Genomic DNA, 18,589 nt, shown 5'->3' with positions numbered 1-18,589 from the left:
ATAAACCAGAAACCCCTTTTCAAAGGTGTGGCACAACACTCAAGACCTGGTTTGGATGCTCTTGTGTCCTTTCCAACACAACAGGTTTGAATTCCTTCCAGAAAATAGTTATTTCTTTTCAAGTTATCAAACAGTCTGAAAACAGCTTTTGAAATGCAGGTAGAGAAAAAAAAAAACACTTTCAACCTGTGCTGTACAAACCAGTTCAAACTCAAAGTGAAAGTAAAACTCAGAGCCACTGCCCAGCTCCACCCACACAATGACATAACTGAAGCCATGTGATAAGACAAAAACATTTCTTGGAGGGACACTCCCATGACAATTAACATCCAATTTCTTTCAAAGTGATTTGCTTGTATCCATAAATTGAATATTCGGCAAATCAAGGGATTTAACTAAATTAAAGGATTTAAGGGATTTAATTTCAGAACTTGGGACCAGTTCTGGGGTGAAGAAAAAGGTTGATGCAGACGAGGCCAGAGTTAGAGGGTTGGCTAAGTGCTTTTGGCGATGGGGAGGAGTGACATTGGCACTAGTCCCTGAGCCTGTTGGGAATCCCAGAATAGATACAGTGAAAGGGCATATAGGTAGTAGTACTGGCTGATTACCAAACATTTTGTCAATGATTCTTATATTACCTATTGTAAAAATGCCTTTCAAGATCACATTTGCAGATTTGACACCAGATCAACTAGGCAGCATTTTGTATCATTGTTTCTTAAATAGTAGGTGCTTCAAACCTAAGCATAGGACTCATAAGGCAAACATGGCTCCAGATTTAAATGATGCCATATTAAATCTGTACCTTAAAATTTTTGTACATTTGGCAGAGGATGATTTTTGCTGTCAATCTGCCGACTTGCAAGGGAAAAATCTTACTGAATTGAATGAGATGGGCAGGAGACAGTTAAATATTTTGAAGCCTGATCATGTTTCTTACGGATGCTGTTCCTTATTATTTCCTCTAGGTGGCACTTCATACCACTTAAGGTTGAACTACCTGTAATTTCATCTCCATTTTTTAAAATGGAGTTGTTAGAGGGAGCTTTAACTGCAAAGTAGCCACTTCAATCATATTGAAAAACTGAAGCAGTTTCCACACGTCCTCTTGGCTGCCTTTGCTTCTCAGTTTTAGCAGATGCATTTTTTCTTTTACTTTTCTGAAGACTTGCGGCTATCATAGAATCCCTACAGGGCAGAAGGAGGCCATTTACCCCATCGAATCTGTCCCGACCCTTCAAAAGTGCACCCTCCCTAATCTTTGGACACTTGGGGGCAATTTAGCATCACCAATCCACCTCACTCGCACATCTTTGGACTGTGGGAGGAAACCAGAGCACCCGGAGGAAACCCACACAAACACTGGGAGAACGTGTAAACTCCACACAGACAGTAACCCGAGGTCAGAATCGAACTCTGGCCCTTGGCGCTGTGAGGCAGCAGTGCTCACCATTGTGCCGCCCTTGAATCAAAGTATTTCAGGCACAATTAAAAATTGTTATTAAAATGCATAAAACGATTTTGATACTTGTAAAAACAAACTACAGGCAGATTGTGGTTTTTAAATTCAATTTGTTAAGTTAATTATTTTTAATTTCCTTCAGAATTTGCTGCAAAAATACTGATGAGGAACTCTGGTTAAATCTTGGGGTCAGGGAATTAACAAGCAATAATTGCTCAAGTTGCTGTGTCTCCCCTCCCCCCCCCCCCCCCCCCCCCCCCCCCAAAATGTCCTATTTTAAAATTTTACTAAAAACTCTTCTGCTTACTGATTATCCTGTTTTGATTGCAGTCCAGTTGGAACAAAGGATAGTGCCCCTTTCCTCCTCCTACCCCTGAAGGTCTCTCTCCAGTGCCTCACCCAAGAAGCTATCCTTCTTGTGTGATTGTAAATGGGATTTGTCAACAGACAATCCCAACAGTGGAGGATATAACAACGGCACCTTTAATGGAGCGAAATGTCCGAGGGCATGGAACAAGAGCAGTATTAATAAAAATGTTGACAGTGAGCCTCAACAGGACCCTTTCAGTGAAAAGTAAAATTTATTTATGGATTTAATGACACAATTTTTAATTGTGTCAGAAGTACTTTGATCTGAAGTGGCAGCTCTAGTATCTTGAAGGGAGAGGGAGAGGTAGTAAGATGGAAAGGTTTAGGAAGGTAATTCCACAGCTTAGGGCCAAGGCAGATGGAAGCATGACCACCAAGTTTGATGGAATACCCCCCCCCCGGATGAAATTGGCTCCAATGACACTAAAGAAGCTCAACACTACCCAAAACAAAGCAGCCCTCTTGATCAGCACCCCATTCACCGTGCTAAACATTCATGCCCTTCACCACTAACGTACAGTTGTTGAAATGTGTACTATTTCTAGAATGCACTGCATTCTTTGGCAGCGCGTTCTGAACCCACAACCTCTGTTGCCTAGAAAAACCTCTGTTGCCTAGAAAAGCAAGGGCAGCAGATACATGGGAGCACCATTGCCTCCCAAGTTGCTGGGTCAAAATCCCTGAACACTCCGCCTGACAGCACTGTGGGTGTAGCTATTCCAAGAGGACTGCAGTGATTCAAGAAAGTAAATCACCGCCACTTTCTCAAAGGCAGTTAGGAGTGGACAATGAATGCTGGCCTCGCCAGCAATACCCCTATTTTAAAAACAATTAGATGTGCAAGGTAGGTGAATTGGCCATGCTAAATTGCCCCTTAATTATATGAAAACCAGTTTGTTCCTTATTTAAGTATATTCCAATAGTATTTGTTTTCATCATGTTCAGAACATTCAATATTCACTCTCTTTAACTGGTTTGTTTGTAATTTGCTTTCCAGATTGGTATGGTGGCCTGGATAATGCACCTAAAGTCACCAGAATGCCAAGATGGTCGTGACATCATTGTCATAAGTAACGACATCACTCACAAAATTGGGTCTTTTGGGCCCCAGGAGGATCTGTTGTTCCTGAGGGCTTCCGAACTTGCCAGAACAAAAGGCATCCCACGTATTTACATTGCGGCAAACAGTGGGGCAAGGATTGGATTGGCAGAAGAAATTCGGCACATGTTCCACGTAGCCTGGGAAGACCCTACTGATCCGTATAAGGTAAACGTAGGCTCAGAATGGAAAATTATGGGTATTTGCTGATAATTACTGTTTTCAACTGGCTCACCTTAATCACGGTGTCCAAATAAAGGAATTTCCTATAAACCAGCAGCTTCAATAAATTGAATCTTCGCTAAAATAACCCGACAAGACAGACCGTGCCATGCATTGCCATGCTTTGTGTATTTATTGCTGGTGCCTTTTTTTTCATATCTCTGAATATTTCACTGGGACTCTTTTCAAAAGGATCCAGCGAAGTAAAGGAGGGCTTCAATAAAGCTTCCAACAATGATGAAAGCCAAAACTGTTTAGTCTGCTATGTCAAACTGTTTGCCTTGCATTAGTGCAAGCCTTCAATCCAAGGGGCTGCTTAAGCAGAAACCATGGACCTGGCAAAACATTTCTACATAGCTTAAACCCTAGATACTACATTGCTCAACCCTGAATAATCGAACACTAAAGCAACAATGAGTGAATTTTTGTGATTATGAATTGATGGGTTTAAAAATCTCATGAGTTGATGGCTCTGTGGCTGTTACATTTCATGCAGTATAAATTTTGGCCCCAGTTCATATACCTATGGACCTGGGTTTGGATATAGCTGGACTGATGGGTTGAAAGTCTCCTTTCCACTCACTGTAAAGGCCTAGTGTAGAATTAGCTTGAATAGTCTCAACATAGAGCCTATTGAACAGCGGTCTATGCCAGAAAATTGTCCATAATATTACATAAGTGGTAATGTAGCACTTAAGGCCATAAGCATTGCTGATACGAGAATCATTGGCAGCATTGGTGGTTCAGTGATCAAATTCTCGCCTGCCACTTGGAAGGCCCCGGTTCGATTCCCTGCCAATGCAAGACAACTTCTTTTACTTGGGGTGAAGGGGATCAAAGGACATGGGGGGGGAGGGGGGGCGGAGAATCATCAGGCTATTGAGTTCCATGATCATAGTGAATGGCAGAGTTGGTTCAAAAGGCCAAATGGGGGCCTACTGCTCCTATTTTCTATATATGATGTATCTGACATTAAAGAATGTAACTGAGGCTAAACACTGGCATTTGGTGCTGGTGCTGCATGGGATCCTACTCTAACTGAGCTGGGAGTAATTAATAAGAACTGACACCAAGGAGAATTCCAATATTCCAACACCAGTTTTCATACTTTGAACATAAAAGCTTGTTAAATATTTTTTTATAAATGCATCTGAGGGTCCTGTAAATATATTCTGTACGCTTGTGTATAAGACGACCACCAAATTTCATCCAAGTCACCCCCCCCACTGACCCCCATAATAATCCAGAATCATTGTACAAATTGATGTTTAATTGCACAAAGTTATCATTCATCAAAATTTTCACCTTTGCGTCATCTGGTGCCACAATACATTTTCCCCCTGTTCTTTTCACACAACACATTCCTCTCCACTGTGATATTTAAAAGAAAGCTCCCCCTCCTGACTTCAGTGCTGATGCACACTGTTGATTTTAAATCTCTGCTTCCTGTATCTATCTATCCTGCTGAGCTGTCTCCGATTGTAAATCCGAAATGGGAGCTCAGACTGGACTCCAGGGGGAAAGTTGCCATTTGAATATATCACTGTGCTGCAAGAAAGAAGAGAGGAGCAGCAGTTGATTGGAATGCTGCTGAGTCGATATGTTTAAGATGCCTCCTTTCTCCACTTTTAACCCTTGGAATACATGCAGTAATTGCTGACTCTCAATGTCTCCCACATTGTGGCTGGTTACCTTTTTATATTTCTGAACAGCTGTGATTTATTTGAAAAGCCTTTATGAATCCTTGCTATTCCTGTTTAATGCTTCCTGCGCTGTCTGATCTTTGATGAAGATTGCTAGAACCACCCCTGACCCTGCCTTCCCCACCATCCCCCAAGCATGATGCTACTGTTTGAGTAAATATTAACTCCAAAACCATTCCATTGAGTTCCACAAACAGATCTGATTTGTAACCTGGGACCTTACAGTAAGTCTCGCATTCAAATATTTCAGAAGCCGATAGTAACATTAACACATGTTCTGCATTAAAATGCAAACAACTGGTTGGTAGATCTGTTTTCTCTAAAGGTGCTTTTTCTAAAGATGCAACTTTGCAACTGAAGGCTACAATCTGACTTGGATATGGGCTGCAAGAGTTTGGGTTGGGTTAGAACACTCTATTGGCATGTTTAAATGCACTCATTGTCCTGTACATTTACAGGGTTACAAGTACCTGTACCTCACACCTCAGGACTATAAGAAGGTCAGTGCACTGAACTCTGTGCACTGTGAACATGTTGAGGATGGAGGAGAGTCAAGGTATGTAATACACAGCATATGGGATTGTAATTGCTAAGCCGTCACTGGCGCACAATGTTTGGTTTGTGAAATGTTTCTTTTGAATTGTTGAAAAGCATTCAGCCCAATTTAGAATTTGTTTCTCTACTTATGGATCTTGTCTGGAGTAAATATCCTGAGTTGTGTAACTCTAGGCTGAAGTACAGTTGGCTGCAGATTATTCTTGGTTATGCTAATTTAGAGATGTTAAATTATGAATAATGTATCATGCTTAGTATATTAGCCACATTGTGCTGCTTCCTGGAGCATATTGGTGCTATTATGCTAAATGTGTCTCGTGCACGGTATATAGCATGGCAATAAATGTTCATTCTAGTTGGATCTTGAGGGCTGTCTGGCCAAGGGAGAAATATTGATTACACGGGTGGTCTCGGTTGTTGGGAGGAATCTGTCAATCCTTTCAGATAATTGCAGCTTGCACAGTTGTAATTCTCTGTAAGGACTAGTGTACAACAGAAGTAGAACCCATGATTTGTTGTGGTTGCACATTTACTCAGGAAGCCACACTTTACCAAAACGTTATTTTTGCTGTGCTTTGGAGTTCTATGTAATATTTGAGCTGACATTGGTACAGAAATTTGCATGATTTCCCACAACATTTTGAGTCACTCGATACCCCCCACAGAATCATTTGACCAAACCAGTGAGTTTCAGTAAACTTCATATTCAAAGTATATATTGTGATAGAAGTACTCTGTAGACTATATTTCGGGTATGATGTACAATTCTGGTCTCTGTCTTACGGAAAGGCACTGGAGTAGGTTCATAAATATTTACAAGGGCAATATCACAACTGAAACATTCTAAGGGTCTTGCCAGCAGCAGGAAGCTTTGTTGGGCAGGAGAATTTAATTTGACGCAAGGCCAAAAATCAGTTTCTAGGCGGAGGAATTAACTTCAGAAATTAAGTTTTTGGAACCTTTTAACGGCAGGTTAAAGGTGGGTCGAGCTTCTCGAAGAACAATGTCAGGAAGTCCTTTACATGCATTATCTAGCAAGCCATGCATGCTCATCGAAAGGCCAGAGTTAAGTTTCCCCCATGAAATTAGGTCCTTCGCCAGTGACGAATTACAACGTTCACTTTCACAACTGCACATAAGTGGCGCGCACCTAAACCAGCTAGACTTCTTCCATGGTTAATGGTGAGTTGCCGCTGCAATGTCCTCTTTGTGAACGTGTGTAAATGCCAGCCTGTGCTCGAGACCGCGTGGTAGCAGTGCAAGTTGCGTGAAGAATGACCGGGAAAGGACAGAACAGTGGGCAAAGGTGGAGGAAATAATGCAGGCTGTCCTGGTGCCCTTTAATGACTCCAGAATAATGGCAGGGATGGCAACTTTAACTCGGCGAGCCCCTTGTGCATGCATATTTAATGAGATGAACAACATTGCACATGGTTAGCCATCACAGCCCAAGCAGAAATCTCTCCCACTTCCATGCTCACCACCAAACTTCGATTACAGAACAGAGGATTTTGGTCTAGGTAACTGGAAAGACTGTTTTTCTGAGATTCTTTTCTTCAAAAAAGAGAAGACTGAGCAGTGACCTAATTGGAGGTCGTTAAAATATGACTGGATTTGGGAGGATAGATGTAGGTAAGATGGTTCAATTTTGGGATGTTCAAAATTAGGAATGATAAATATTCGCTAATGAATCCATTAAGGAATTAGAGAAACATATTCTCTGTAATTGTCCATGTTTAATGTCTGCAATGAGAGGTCTTTTCAAGCAAGCTGTGTTCTAGATTGACCAGCTCCTCCAGCTTCCAAGCTATTTCACTGTTTAACTTCCCTGTAGTTTCAGTTATGTGGTGTGTGGGACAGGAATCTGTATGGGGGAAGTTACTCTTTCTGGCAGAGATAACATGTAATAGGAATCAACTCAGCTATGATGATGGCTGATGTCCTCCATGATTAAATAGCCTGCTGTGGCTCATATCCTTGCATAAGGAATGTTCACTGGAACCTTACCGATGTCCATGGAACCGTTTCTCAGCATTTTAAATAGGGATGGGGCTTTAAGGTCTGCTTTACGGCACCAGTGCACATTTAAATTTGGGTTGGTTGAGTTTGGATTGGTTTCCTTGTTGCTGATCTTTTTTGTTTCACAGGTACAAAATAACAGATATCATTGGTAAAGAAGAGGGCTTGGGAGTTGAGAATCTCCGAGGTTCAGGAATGATAGCAGGGGAATCATCCTTGGCTTACGATGAAATTATCACCATGAATTTGGTATGTCTTGGAACATGAAAGTTTTTTTTTAAATGGTTGTGTACTTTGGCATCACCTCAATGCTTGCATTCATGTTTGAATTCGAAGATTGAAGGCTCATGTCTCCCAATTTGAGCACATATTCTAATCTGGCACTCCAGTGCAGTATGGAGGGAATCTTGCACTGTTGGAGGTCTTGAGGCCTCTGGAGTGGATGCTAAAGATCTCATTGCACTATTTATCTTACTGCTGTTTGTGGGACCTTACTGTACACAAATTGGCTCCTGTATTTTGTATATTACGCCAGTGTTCACATTATAAAAGTGCTTCATTGATAATAGAGTACTTTGGCACTTCCTGAGATTGAGAGGTGCTATATAGGTGCATGACCTTGCCTTCTATTCCCATCTATTGGTTTGGTTGAGGACCTGGCCAATTTTAGCATTCTCATTGCTCCTATAAGCAAAATAAAAATTACACTTGATCCTTGATTCCCTCCCCTCCAGCGCAGGCGGAAAGTACACGTTGGGAAATCTCAGGCACACTGCATGATAATGGGTAGTACACCAATGCTGCCATGTGTATGTCACTGTAATTAGCAGAATAATCCCTGATGCACTGGGTATTTATCTCTTGTTTTTTTATTGAATGTTGATTTACTTGAATAATTTGCGAATCCAGTTTAATAAGAGAAGTCTTTTGCTGGAAGAGGAACTGTTGTCTGACGATGTATGTGATTGTAGGTCACGTGCCGTGCAATTGGTATTGGTGCATACCTTGTTAGACTGGGACAGAGAACGGTCCAAGTGGAAAACTCGCACATCATTTTGACCGGAGCAGGAGCCTTGAACAAGGTAAAAGCAAGCTTTTGAATTGGTAAGACATTGTGGTTGGCAGTCTTTGCCAAGGTAACACTGTCTCCAGTTGTCATCGCTGTAGTACGCTGTAACTATCATATTGGCTTTACAAAAAAAAGTATTTTTATTTCGACATCCAGGATATTTGAATGATTTATGAAGCAAGAGGTATTTTTTGAGTGACAATCATTTTTAGTGACAATCTTAATGAAATTGTCCCCTAATAATCTCCAAGGAAGGTTGAGCAGCAGCACAATGTAAGTATCATAATGGGATTGTACACCATGTACACTGATCTAATGTTACCAAAAGCAGTATTCATCAAATTACAAAAAAATGGGATCGGGATTGTATTGCAGGACACTGTTCACATGCTGGAAAATGCTACCTGCTGGTAGAATAACTGTTGGGTTGGACTAAAATTTAAAAAGAAATAATAATTTAGAATACCCAATAATTTTTTTTCCCAATTAATTGGCAATTTAGCGTGGCCAATTCACCTGTGCATCTTTTAGGGTTATGGGAGTGAGACCCATGCAGACACTGGGAGAATGTGCAAACGTCACACGGACAGTGACCCAAGGCTGGGACCCAACCTGGGTCCTCGGGTCCATGAGGCAGTAGTGCTAAGGAATGAAAATTCTACATGATTCTACACATATAAATAATAAGTCTGAATTACATAAGATTTAAATCCAGGCTGTTTTAGGTCTGGTATTATGTAATGAAATAATCTTGTTTTAAAGAGCTTTTAGGGATGAGTGACCACAATATGATAGTTATTTTACATTATATTTGAAAATATAGTTAAATCTGAAATCAGCGTGTTCAATTCGAACAAAGGGGCAAAAGTTGGCTGAGGTGAATTAAGAAAGGACATTTAAAGGTATGACTGTACAAATGCAATGCACAGCCTTTAAAAAAATTCCAACATGGTTTGCAGCAATTATGCATAAGACACAAAGACCGACTTCCGGTGGGGTGGGTGAGCAGGGCGGCCGCAAAAAAAAGAGCTCCCGCCAGTGGCGATTTCGGGGAAATCCCCGAGACCCCACACACTCCCCGACTATCGTCGGCCTTTGGGGCCGCCATGAGCAGCCAGCGGGGCCCCCGGTTTAAAAGCCGGCGAAGAACCCCGGGCGGGTGTCGGGCGGCGGGGGCTGAGGTGCCGGGCCCGGCAGGTCAGAGCAGCGGGGGCGGAGCTACGGAGAGGCCGTGGCGGCAGGCCCGAGCGCCATGTACGGAGACTGCTCCACGTCGGATGGCTCCCACCTAGGAAGAAGGTTGAAGCCTGGTCCCAGGTGAATGTAGAGGAGAAAGAAAGAAGATTTATGGAAGTTTGGTAAAAGTTTTTTTTTTTCTCAAAAAAGAAGAATGTCAGATTGATGAAGGGCAGGAGGGTGAAGGGGGAGAGAGGAGAAAGGAAAGAAGATAAAAAACAGTAAGCCGCTAAAAGATGCGAAAAGCAGCGTCAAAGAAAGGAGGAAACGCGGGTTCGCCGCCAAAGGAGAAGACGAGCAAAAGTGTTGACAGGATGGCGGAAGCCGAACTGCAAGGCGGGACCGCACTACTTATGGTGGAGAAGATGACCGAGGTGATGGTGATGGAGCTGGAAAAACGTTTGGTGAGGCACATGGAGATCCTGAGGAAAGAGATGGTGGTCGTGGTGAGGTCATTGGTGGAGGAGGCAATCGGCCCGATCAGGGTGGAGGTGGCAAAGGCATTGGCCGAGGTGAGAGAGCAGGGCGAGAAGATGAAGGAGGTGGAGGAGGCCGTGACACGACACAGCGACCAGGTCACCTCGATGGGGGACGAGCTGCGGAGGGTGGTGGAGGTTAACAGAGGGCTCCGAGCAAAGCTGGAAGACTTGGAAAACCGCTCAAGGCGGCACAATTTGAGAATTGTGGGCTTGCCCGAAGGGACAGAGGGCCCAAGGCCAACGCAATACTTCGCTAAGAAGTTGGCGGAGCTGATGGGGGAGGGTGAGAACCCCACCCTGTACGAGCTAGACCGAGCTCATCGGTCATTAAGGCCGAAGCCCAAAGTGAACGAGCCGCCAAGGGCAGTAATTATCTGCTTCCATAAGTTTTGCATGAAGGAGAAAGTATTAAGCTGGGCGAAGCAGAAGCGTGAGGTGCTGCGGTTCGGATCTACCAGGACTGGACGGTGGAGTTGGCAAAAAGACGAGCGGCGTTTGGGCGAGTGAAGGCGGCTTTGTACAAGAAGGGGGTGCGATTTGGTGTGGTGTACCCGGCGAAGTTGAGAGTAACATATAAAGCCAAAGACATTTATTTTGAGACAGCGGAGGCGGCATGAGGGCAGAAGGCTTGGGACAGACGTGAAGAGCGGAACTGGAAGAAAGACTGTTGACTGTGTTTGAGCGGCTGGAAAATGTACAAATGTACAAATGTTACAACTTTCTTTTTACTGATTTGTATTGAAATTTGAAATTTACTTCTCTTTGCATTGTTACAGAGTTCAAGTTAATGGCGTTCTGTGTTGCGACGGTTAAATGTTATGTTAGTGAATTGCAGGGGTTGGATTGTTGGGCTTGTTTTGGTGTTTCTTTCTCTGGGACTGGGCGGAAGGGGGCGAGAGGTATTGGCGGGGGGGAGCCACCCGCGCTAGCTAACTAGAGTCAGTTAGTGAACGGAGGTGAGGTGAGAGGAGGACTGCGGACATTGGAGCCTGGATAGCAGGCTTCAATGGGCCTACGAGGCGAGCAAGAGTGGGTGGAGGGAGGGATGTTGGGGCATGTTTTTGTAGGGGGGGGTTCTTGGGAGGGGGGGGAAGGGGTTTGATGTTAACAATGGACAGGGGCGGGTCAGGCTTATGGGGCAGGGCCCGGTGGTATGGTGATGGTGGATAAGAAAGGTGGGGGGGGGGGGCGGTGAGAGACCCCCAGCTACAAGTCATGGGCACTATTTATTATGCACTTTCAAGAACTGGATAACATCGAACATTAGTTGGGGGGGTGGGTGGGTTGGGGGGAGGGGGGCTGTGCAGATTAAGGGTGACTATGGGTAATCCCTGATTCCTTTTTGTCATTTGTTTATGTAAACATGTGGGCTGAGGTTTGGGGGTTGGTGGGCGGATGGGATCGTTGTTATTATGGGGATTGACATATCTTGCTGATTATTGTTTATTGTTGATGAGTGTAAATGTGGGAGAAAATGTGAAAAAGGAGGAGAATAAAAAAAAAAATTATTTAAAAAAAAAAAAAAAGACACAAAGACCCAAAAAAGTCATGGCGAACAAAGGATGTTGAGAGTTCTATAAGGTTAAAAGAAAAGACCTATAAAGTTGCCAGAAATAGTAGTAAACCTCAATATTGGGAGCATTTTAGGACAAAAGATGACCGGGAAAGAAAGAATAGAATATGAGTGAAAACTAGCAAAAACAAAAAATGGACTGTAAAGACTTCTATAAGTGTATATAAAGGAAACGCTTGGCAAAGATAAATGTGGGACTATTACAGGCAGAGTCGGGAGAATTTATGGTGCGGAATAGAGAAGTGGCAGAGAACCTAAATGATTACTTTGTGTCTGTGTTTATTGAGGTTACTTAGGAAGATGCAAGCAATCTCTTGGAATAAGAGATCCAAGGGACGAGAGAGAATGCAAAATTGAAGGAAGCTTGTATTAATAAGAAGGTTGAATTGGCGAAATTAATGGGACTGAAGGTTGATAAGTTCCTGGGGCCTGATGACCTACATTCCAGCATGTTGAAAGAGGTCACCAAGGAGATGGTGGACACGTTGGTGATTGTTTTGCAAAATTCTACAGATTCTGGCATTGTTGCTGCAGATTGGAAGGTGGCAAATGTCACTCCACTATTTAAGAAGGGAGGGAGAGAGAAAATGGGGGACTATAGGCCTGTTAGCCTGTACATCAGTAGTAGGGAAAGTGCTAGAATCTCTTTTAAAGGGTGTGACAAATGGACATTTGGGTAATAATGATCTAATTGGGCATAACCTCATGGTTTTATGAATGGGAAATCATGTTTAACGGACCTGTTGGACATTTTGAGGATAAAGAAGAGTAGAATGCAGTGTAGGGGGGGGGGGGGGGGGGGCAAATGTAATATTTCCATGTTTGCGGATGAGACAAAACTTGGTGGGTATGTGCTTTGAGGAAGATGCAAAGTGGCTTAACAGGATTTGGACAGACTTACTGAGTGGGCAAGAACATGGCAGATGGAAAACAACAGAAAGAATTGAGGTTATTTACTTTGGTAGGAGGAACAGCTGTGTAGAGTATTTCGTAGATGGTGAGGGATTAGAAAGTGTAGGTGTGCAAAGGGACCTGCATGTCCTCATCAGTAAGTCATTGAAGGCTAACCTGCATTTGCAGCAGGCATTTAGGAAAACTGATGGTATATGGGCCTTTATCGCAAGAGGGTTTGAGTACAGGAGTACTGAAGTCTTGCTCCAATTGTACAGAACCTTGGCTAGACGTTACCTGAAGTGCTGTAGTTATCGTCCCCTTACCTTAGGAAGAATATTCTTGCCATAGAGGGAGTGCAACAAAGGTTCACCAGACATGTTCCTGGAATGGCAGGTCAGTCCTATGAAAAGAAATTAGGGAAACTGGGCCTGAAGTTCTGAAGAATGAGAGGTGATCTCATTGAAACCTAGAAAGTACTTAAAGGGATAGGCAGGATCAAGTAAGACGTTTCCCTTGGTTGGAGAGTCTAAAGCCAGGGGACATCAATTCAAATTAAGGGGCAAGCCTCTTAGGACCAAGATGAGGAGAAATTTGTTTGCTCAGAAGGTTGTGAATCTTTGGAATTCTCTACCCCCAAAGGGCTGTGTAAGCTCAGTCATTGAGTATGTTTAAAGCAGAGATTGACAGATTTTGAAATGCCAATGATGCAAAGAGATGTGGGGGAAAAGGCATTGAAGCGGATGATCAGCCATGATCATATTTAATGGCAGAGTAGGCTCAATGGACTGAATAGCCTACACTTGCTCCTACATTCCTAAAAGTTGAAGTGTTTATACTCTGTCCAACATTCTTTTGTACAATGTTTTCTCCTTGACTTAATACTCTGTGTGAATTATTCCCTGATCGTGATTAGAAATAGCCTGCTGCCAGGTCAATCTAGAAGGTAAAGAAGATAGGCCCAGAGCGCTCAAATCTCCCTGGCCTCGCATTGTAAAGTTCGGGACAATTTGCCATCATCCCCTGACCACTGGCCGGAATTAAAATGAGACAGCTAGTAAATGCTTCCGTAACATTCTTTATTGCTACCAACATTAAGTGAAATGCTATTAATGGCCAAAGTTTTCGCTATAGCTCTTTTCCACACACCTGCACTATGGAAGAGAACTTCATGAAGTGAAAGAAATTCTCATTTATAGGGGAAGCATGTTTATTTTATTAATATTTTTGATTGCATCTCACTAATGTTATAGGTCTATTAGAGTTGTAGTCAGGTGAAAAACAAAGTAACAAATAGATTGTTGGAATTGATCTGATTGGGCTTTATTTGCGTTGGCCTAGCAAGAAGATTAAATTGAACACAGTACCTGGAGTAAATGGAGACTTCCATTAACCTAGAACAGCAATATTATTGGCGGCACTGGAGCACAGTGGTTAGCACTGTTGCTTCACAGCGCCAGGATCCCAGGTTCAATTCCCAGCTTGGGTCACTGTGTCTGCACGTTCTCCCTGTGTTTGCATGGGTTTCCTCCGGGTGCTCTGGTTTCCTCCCACATCCAGAAAGGCTTGCTGTTGGGTAAATTGGACATTCTGAATTCTCTCTGTGTACCCGAACAGGTGCCGGAATGTGGCTACTACAGTAACTTCATTGCAGTGTTAATGTAAACCTACTTGGGATAATAAAGATTATTATTATTGTTGCTGCTTCCTAATTGCTTTCAAAATGACCATTTCCAGCATTGTACAAGAAATTGCTTAAGAGGTGAAATGGCCTGATTTTTATACCATGGCACATTTTCATTTTACCTTCAAAATGAAAGGTGAATTATTTTACACCTTTGCAGGATTTTTTGTTAATTCATTCACGGGATGTGGGCATTGCTGGCTGGGCCAGCATTTATTGCCAATCTCTGAGGGCATTTAATAATGTTTATTATTGTCACAGGTAAGCTTACTGCAATGAAGTTACTGTGAAAATCCCCTGGTCGCCACATTCCAGCGCCTGTTCGGGTACACAGGGAGAATTCAGAATGTCCAATTCACCTAACGGCACATCTTTCGGGACTTGTGGGAGGAAACCGGAGCACCCGGAGGAAACCCACACAGACACGGGGAGAGCGTGCAGACTCCGCACCGACAGTGACCCAAGCCGGGAATCCTGGGACCCTGGTGCCGTGAAGCAACAGAGCTAACCACTGTGCTACCGTGCCGCCCATAAGAGTCAACGACATTGCTGTGGATCTGGAGTCACATGTAGGCCAGACCAGGTAAGGATGGCAGGTTTCATTCCTTAAAGGACATTAGTGAACCAGGTGTTTTTTTTTTAATGTTAGCAATAACTTTACATGTTGTCTCTTTGAGTCACATAGTAAGGTGTTGCAGGAACCTGGGGCGAAATTCTCCCCTACCCGACGGGGCGGGGGGTCCCGGCGGAATGGAGTGGCGTGAACCACTCCGACGTCGGGCCGTCCCAAAGGTACGGATTTCTCCGCACCAAAGGTACGGATTTCTCCGCACCTTTAGGGGCCAAGCCCTCACCTTTAGGGGCTAGGCCCGCGCCGGAGTGGTTGCCGTCCAGGCGGCTGGCGTGGAAGGCCTTTGGCGCCACGCCAGCCGGGGCCAAAGGGACTCCGCCAGCCGGTGGAAGTCCGCGCATGCGCGGGAGCGTCAGCGGCTGCTGACGTCATCCCCGCGCATGCGCATGGGGGGTCACCTACGCGTCAGCCATCACAGAGACCTACACGGCCGACGCGTGGTAAAAGAGTGCCCCCACGGCACAGGCCTGCCCGCGGATCGGTGGGCCCCGATCGCGGGCCAGGCCACCGTGGGGACACCCCGCGACCCTAGAGCCCGCTCGCGCCGCCTGGTCCCGCCGGTAAGGGAGGTGGTTTAATTCACGGCGGTGGGAACGGCATTACAGCAGCGGGACTTCGGCCCATTGCGGGCTGGAGTATCGCTGGGGGGGCCCGCCGACCGGCGCGGCGCGATTCCCGCCCCCGCCGAATCTCCGGTGCCGGAGAATTCGGCGGCGGCAGGAGCGGGTCGGAGAATCCCGCCCCTGATGTTTTCCCATTATCCAATTTGAACATTCAATCAAGTATCACTTCCAAGTAAATGTGGAATGTGACTGATATTAGAATATGTCATTTGGCACCTCAGAAGGTGTCTAAAAAAAATGACTAATCATAATTTCATATGAACATTAAACTGAATATGCTGGTTAACTGAGAGTACCTGGTTCACTTGAGACTTTGGGCCAAAACCTGCTGCACACATCTGGAATGAGGCCCCTGGTGTGGTTTGAAATTGGCTATCAGGCCTCTTGGGCATACTTTGTCATGTTGGGTGTTCTGCTGCACAAATGATCCAACACGGCTGTAGATGGTACAACTCTGTTTTATTGTCTTAACAACGGTTACAACTAACTGCTGGCTTGGGTACGTGCTTCACCAGCTAATCTGTGGACCCAGCCCTATCACTATCTTAGTGAGGCACTCAGCACATGGACTATGATTGAGTGGCACGCTGTGAGCTCTGTGCTCTGAGCTATCTCCTGTTAGAATGAGTGGGAACTGTGGTGTTCCCTGTTTTATAGTGCGTGTGCTCTCACTGGTGATTGGCTGCGATGTTATGTGTGTGCTGGCTGGTCCAACTGCCTGTCCATCAGTGTGTGTGTGATTGCACCATGATATGCTGATGTGGATATCATGACATTCCCCCCCCCCCTTTCACAAAGGGTATGTTCCTACATGCTAATAAATAGAATTCTGTACTGAGTGCATCTGAGTATGTGTGTGCAATATTTACAACATGTACATGAGGCTGAACTATATACAGAGGAAGGTGTCAGGTGCAACAGAACAACGAGGTTGTACCAATAATAGAACAAATGCAATCAACAAACGACAAGAGAGAACTTCTGGAACAATGAACGACAAGAAAAGAAACTCGTTAACAGTACTGTAAAACAATTCAGTGAGTCCAATGTGCTAACAGGCTCATAAGTCAAGTCTCTCAGGTGGGCGACGAATTCAGGTTGACCGCCTCAAGGGTGGGTCAGGATCCACCGGCTGAGGAATGGGCCTGGCCACGGGCGAGAGAGGAAGAGGCAGAGTGGCAGGAAGCTCAACAAAGTCGACAATAGGATGGCGTGGCACCGGTGCATGATCTCGTAGCGAGCGCGGAACCAGACGAGGGGCCCGTCAATTACGGCGGCGAATGGAGCCATCAGGCATGCAAATCAGGAATGAGCGGGGAGCCACGTGGCGGAGAACCTCGGCGGTAGCCGACCAGCCACCCTCCGGTAGGTGTATGCGGACGTTGTCTCCAGGCGCCAGGGCAGGAAGATCAGTCGCCCGAGCGTCATGTGCTACCTTATGCTGAGCATGCTGTTGCATCCTTCGCAATACTGGAGCATGGTCGAGGTCAGGAGCATGAATGGATGGCACAGTGGTTCTGAGGGTGCGACCCATCAACAGCTGGGCTGGTGAGAGCCCCGTGGACACTGGGGCCGAACGATAGGCCAGCAGGGCTAAATAGAAGTCAGATCCGGCATCAGCAGCCTTGCAGAGGAGCCGCTTCACAATCTGGACGCCCTTTTCTGCCATGCCATTCGACTGAGGATGCAAGAGACTGAGACGTCACGTATGTGAAGTTGTATGAAGTGGCAAAGGAAGACCATTCTTGGCTCGCAAAGCAAGGCCCGTTGTCGGACATGACGGTGAGCGGAATTCCAGGGCGAGCAAAGGTTTCTTTGCATGCCCGGATGACAGCTGATGACGTCGTGTCCTGCAGGCGTATGACCTCCGGATAATTTGAGATGTAGTCAATCAGAATAATGTAGTCCCTGCCGAGCGCATGAAAGAGGTCCACGCCCACCTTCGCCCAGGGGGACGTGACCAACTCATGGGGCTGAAGTGTCTCAGTGGGTTGCGCCGGCTGAAACTTTTGGCAGGTGGGGCAGTTGAGCACCATGTTGGCGATGTCGTCGCTGATGCCCGGCCAGTACACAGCCTCTCGGGCCCTCTTCCTGCACTTTTCAACTCCGAGATAGCCTTCGTGCAGTTGTTTGAGGACAAGCCGGTGCATGCTGTGTGGGATCACGATCTGGTCCAAGTTCAAGAGGACACCATCAATGACGGCCAAGTCGTCCCGGACATTGTAAAATTGTGGGCACTGCCCCTTGAGCCACCCTTCCGTCATGTGGCGCATCACACGCTGTATAAGGGGGTCAGCCGCAGTCTCACGGCGAATGTGGGCCAGACATGCATCAGTGGCCGGCAGATTGGCCGATGTGAAGGCTACTTGTGCGTCCACCTGACAAACTAACCCCTCCGAGTCGGGGGGTGTGTTGACCGCCCTGGACAAAGCATCTGCGATGATGAGGTCCTTTCCCGGGGTGTAGACAAGTTGGAAGTCGTACCTCCGGAGCTTGAGCAGAATGCGCTGGAGGCGAGAGGTCATATAGTTGAGGTCCTTCTGAATGATGCCGACCAGGGGGGCGATGGTCGGTCTCCACAGTGAACTGCGGAAGACCATATACATAATCGTGAAATTTTTCGATGCCAGTCAATACGCCTAGGCACTCCTTCTCAATCTGCGCATAGAGCTGTTCAGTGGGGGTCATGGCCCGCGACGCATAGGCGACCGGGGCCCATGATGCGGTGTTGTCCCGTTGCAGGAGTACCGCCCCAATGCCAGACTGGCTGGCATCAGTCGAGATCTTTGTGTCTCGAGTAGTGTCGAAGAACACCAATAGCGGGGCGGTGGTGAGCTTGATCCTGAGCTCCTCCCATTCATTCTGGTGTGCGGGCAGCCACTGGAACGCCGTTGTCTTTTTGACCAGGTGGCGAAGAGCTGTCATGTGCGAAGCAAGGTTAGGAATAAACTTCCCCAGGAAGTTGACCATCCCG

General features: G+C 45.5%; 1 protein-coding gene across 2 annotated transcripts in view; it reads left to right on the top strand.

The window, feature by feature from the left end:
- acaca (acetyl-CoA carboxylase alpha) overlaps positions 1-18,589 on the top strand; it is a 363,222-nt gene that overhangs the window by 203,389 nt on the left and 141,244 nt on the right. For both annotated transcript variants that reach the window (XM_072469570.1, XM_072469569.1), the window contains exons 41-44: positions 2,829-3,098; positions 5,314-5,411; positions 7,558-7,678; positions 8,401-8,511. In XM_072469570.1, the coding sequence (XP_072325671.1) occupies positions 2,829-3,098; positions 5,314-5,411; positions 7,558-7,678; positions 8,401-8,511 (600 nt within the window). The remainder of the gene's footprint in view (positions 1-2,828; positions 3,099-5,313; positions 5,412-7,557; positions 7,679-8,400; positions 8,512-18,589) is intronic.

This window comes from Scyliorhinus torazame, chromosome 12, assembly GCF_047496885.1.
Source record: "Scyliorhinus torazame isolate Kashiwa2021f chromosome 12, sScyTor2.1, whole genome shotgun sequence".
NCBI classification, from domain to species: Eukaryota; Metazoa; Chordata; class Chondrichthyes; order Carcharhiniformes; family Scyliorhinidae; genus Scyliorhinus; species Scyliorhinus torazame.
Note: the sequence above shows the minus strand (reverse complement) of the source record. Positions and strands in the feature narration are given on the sequence as shown.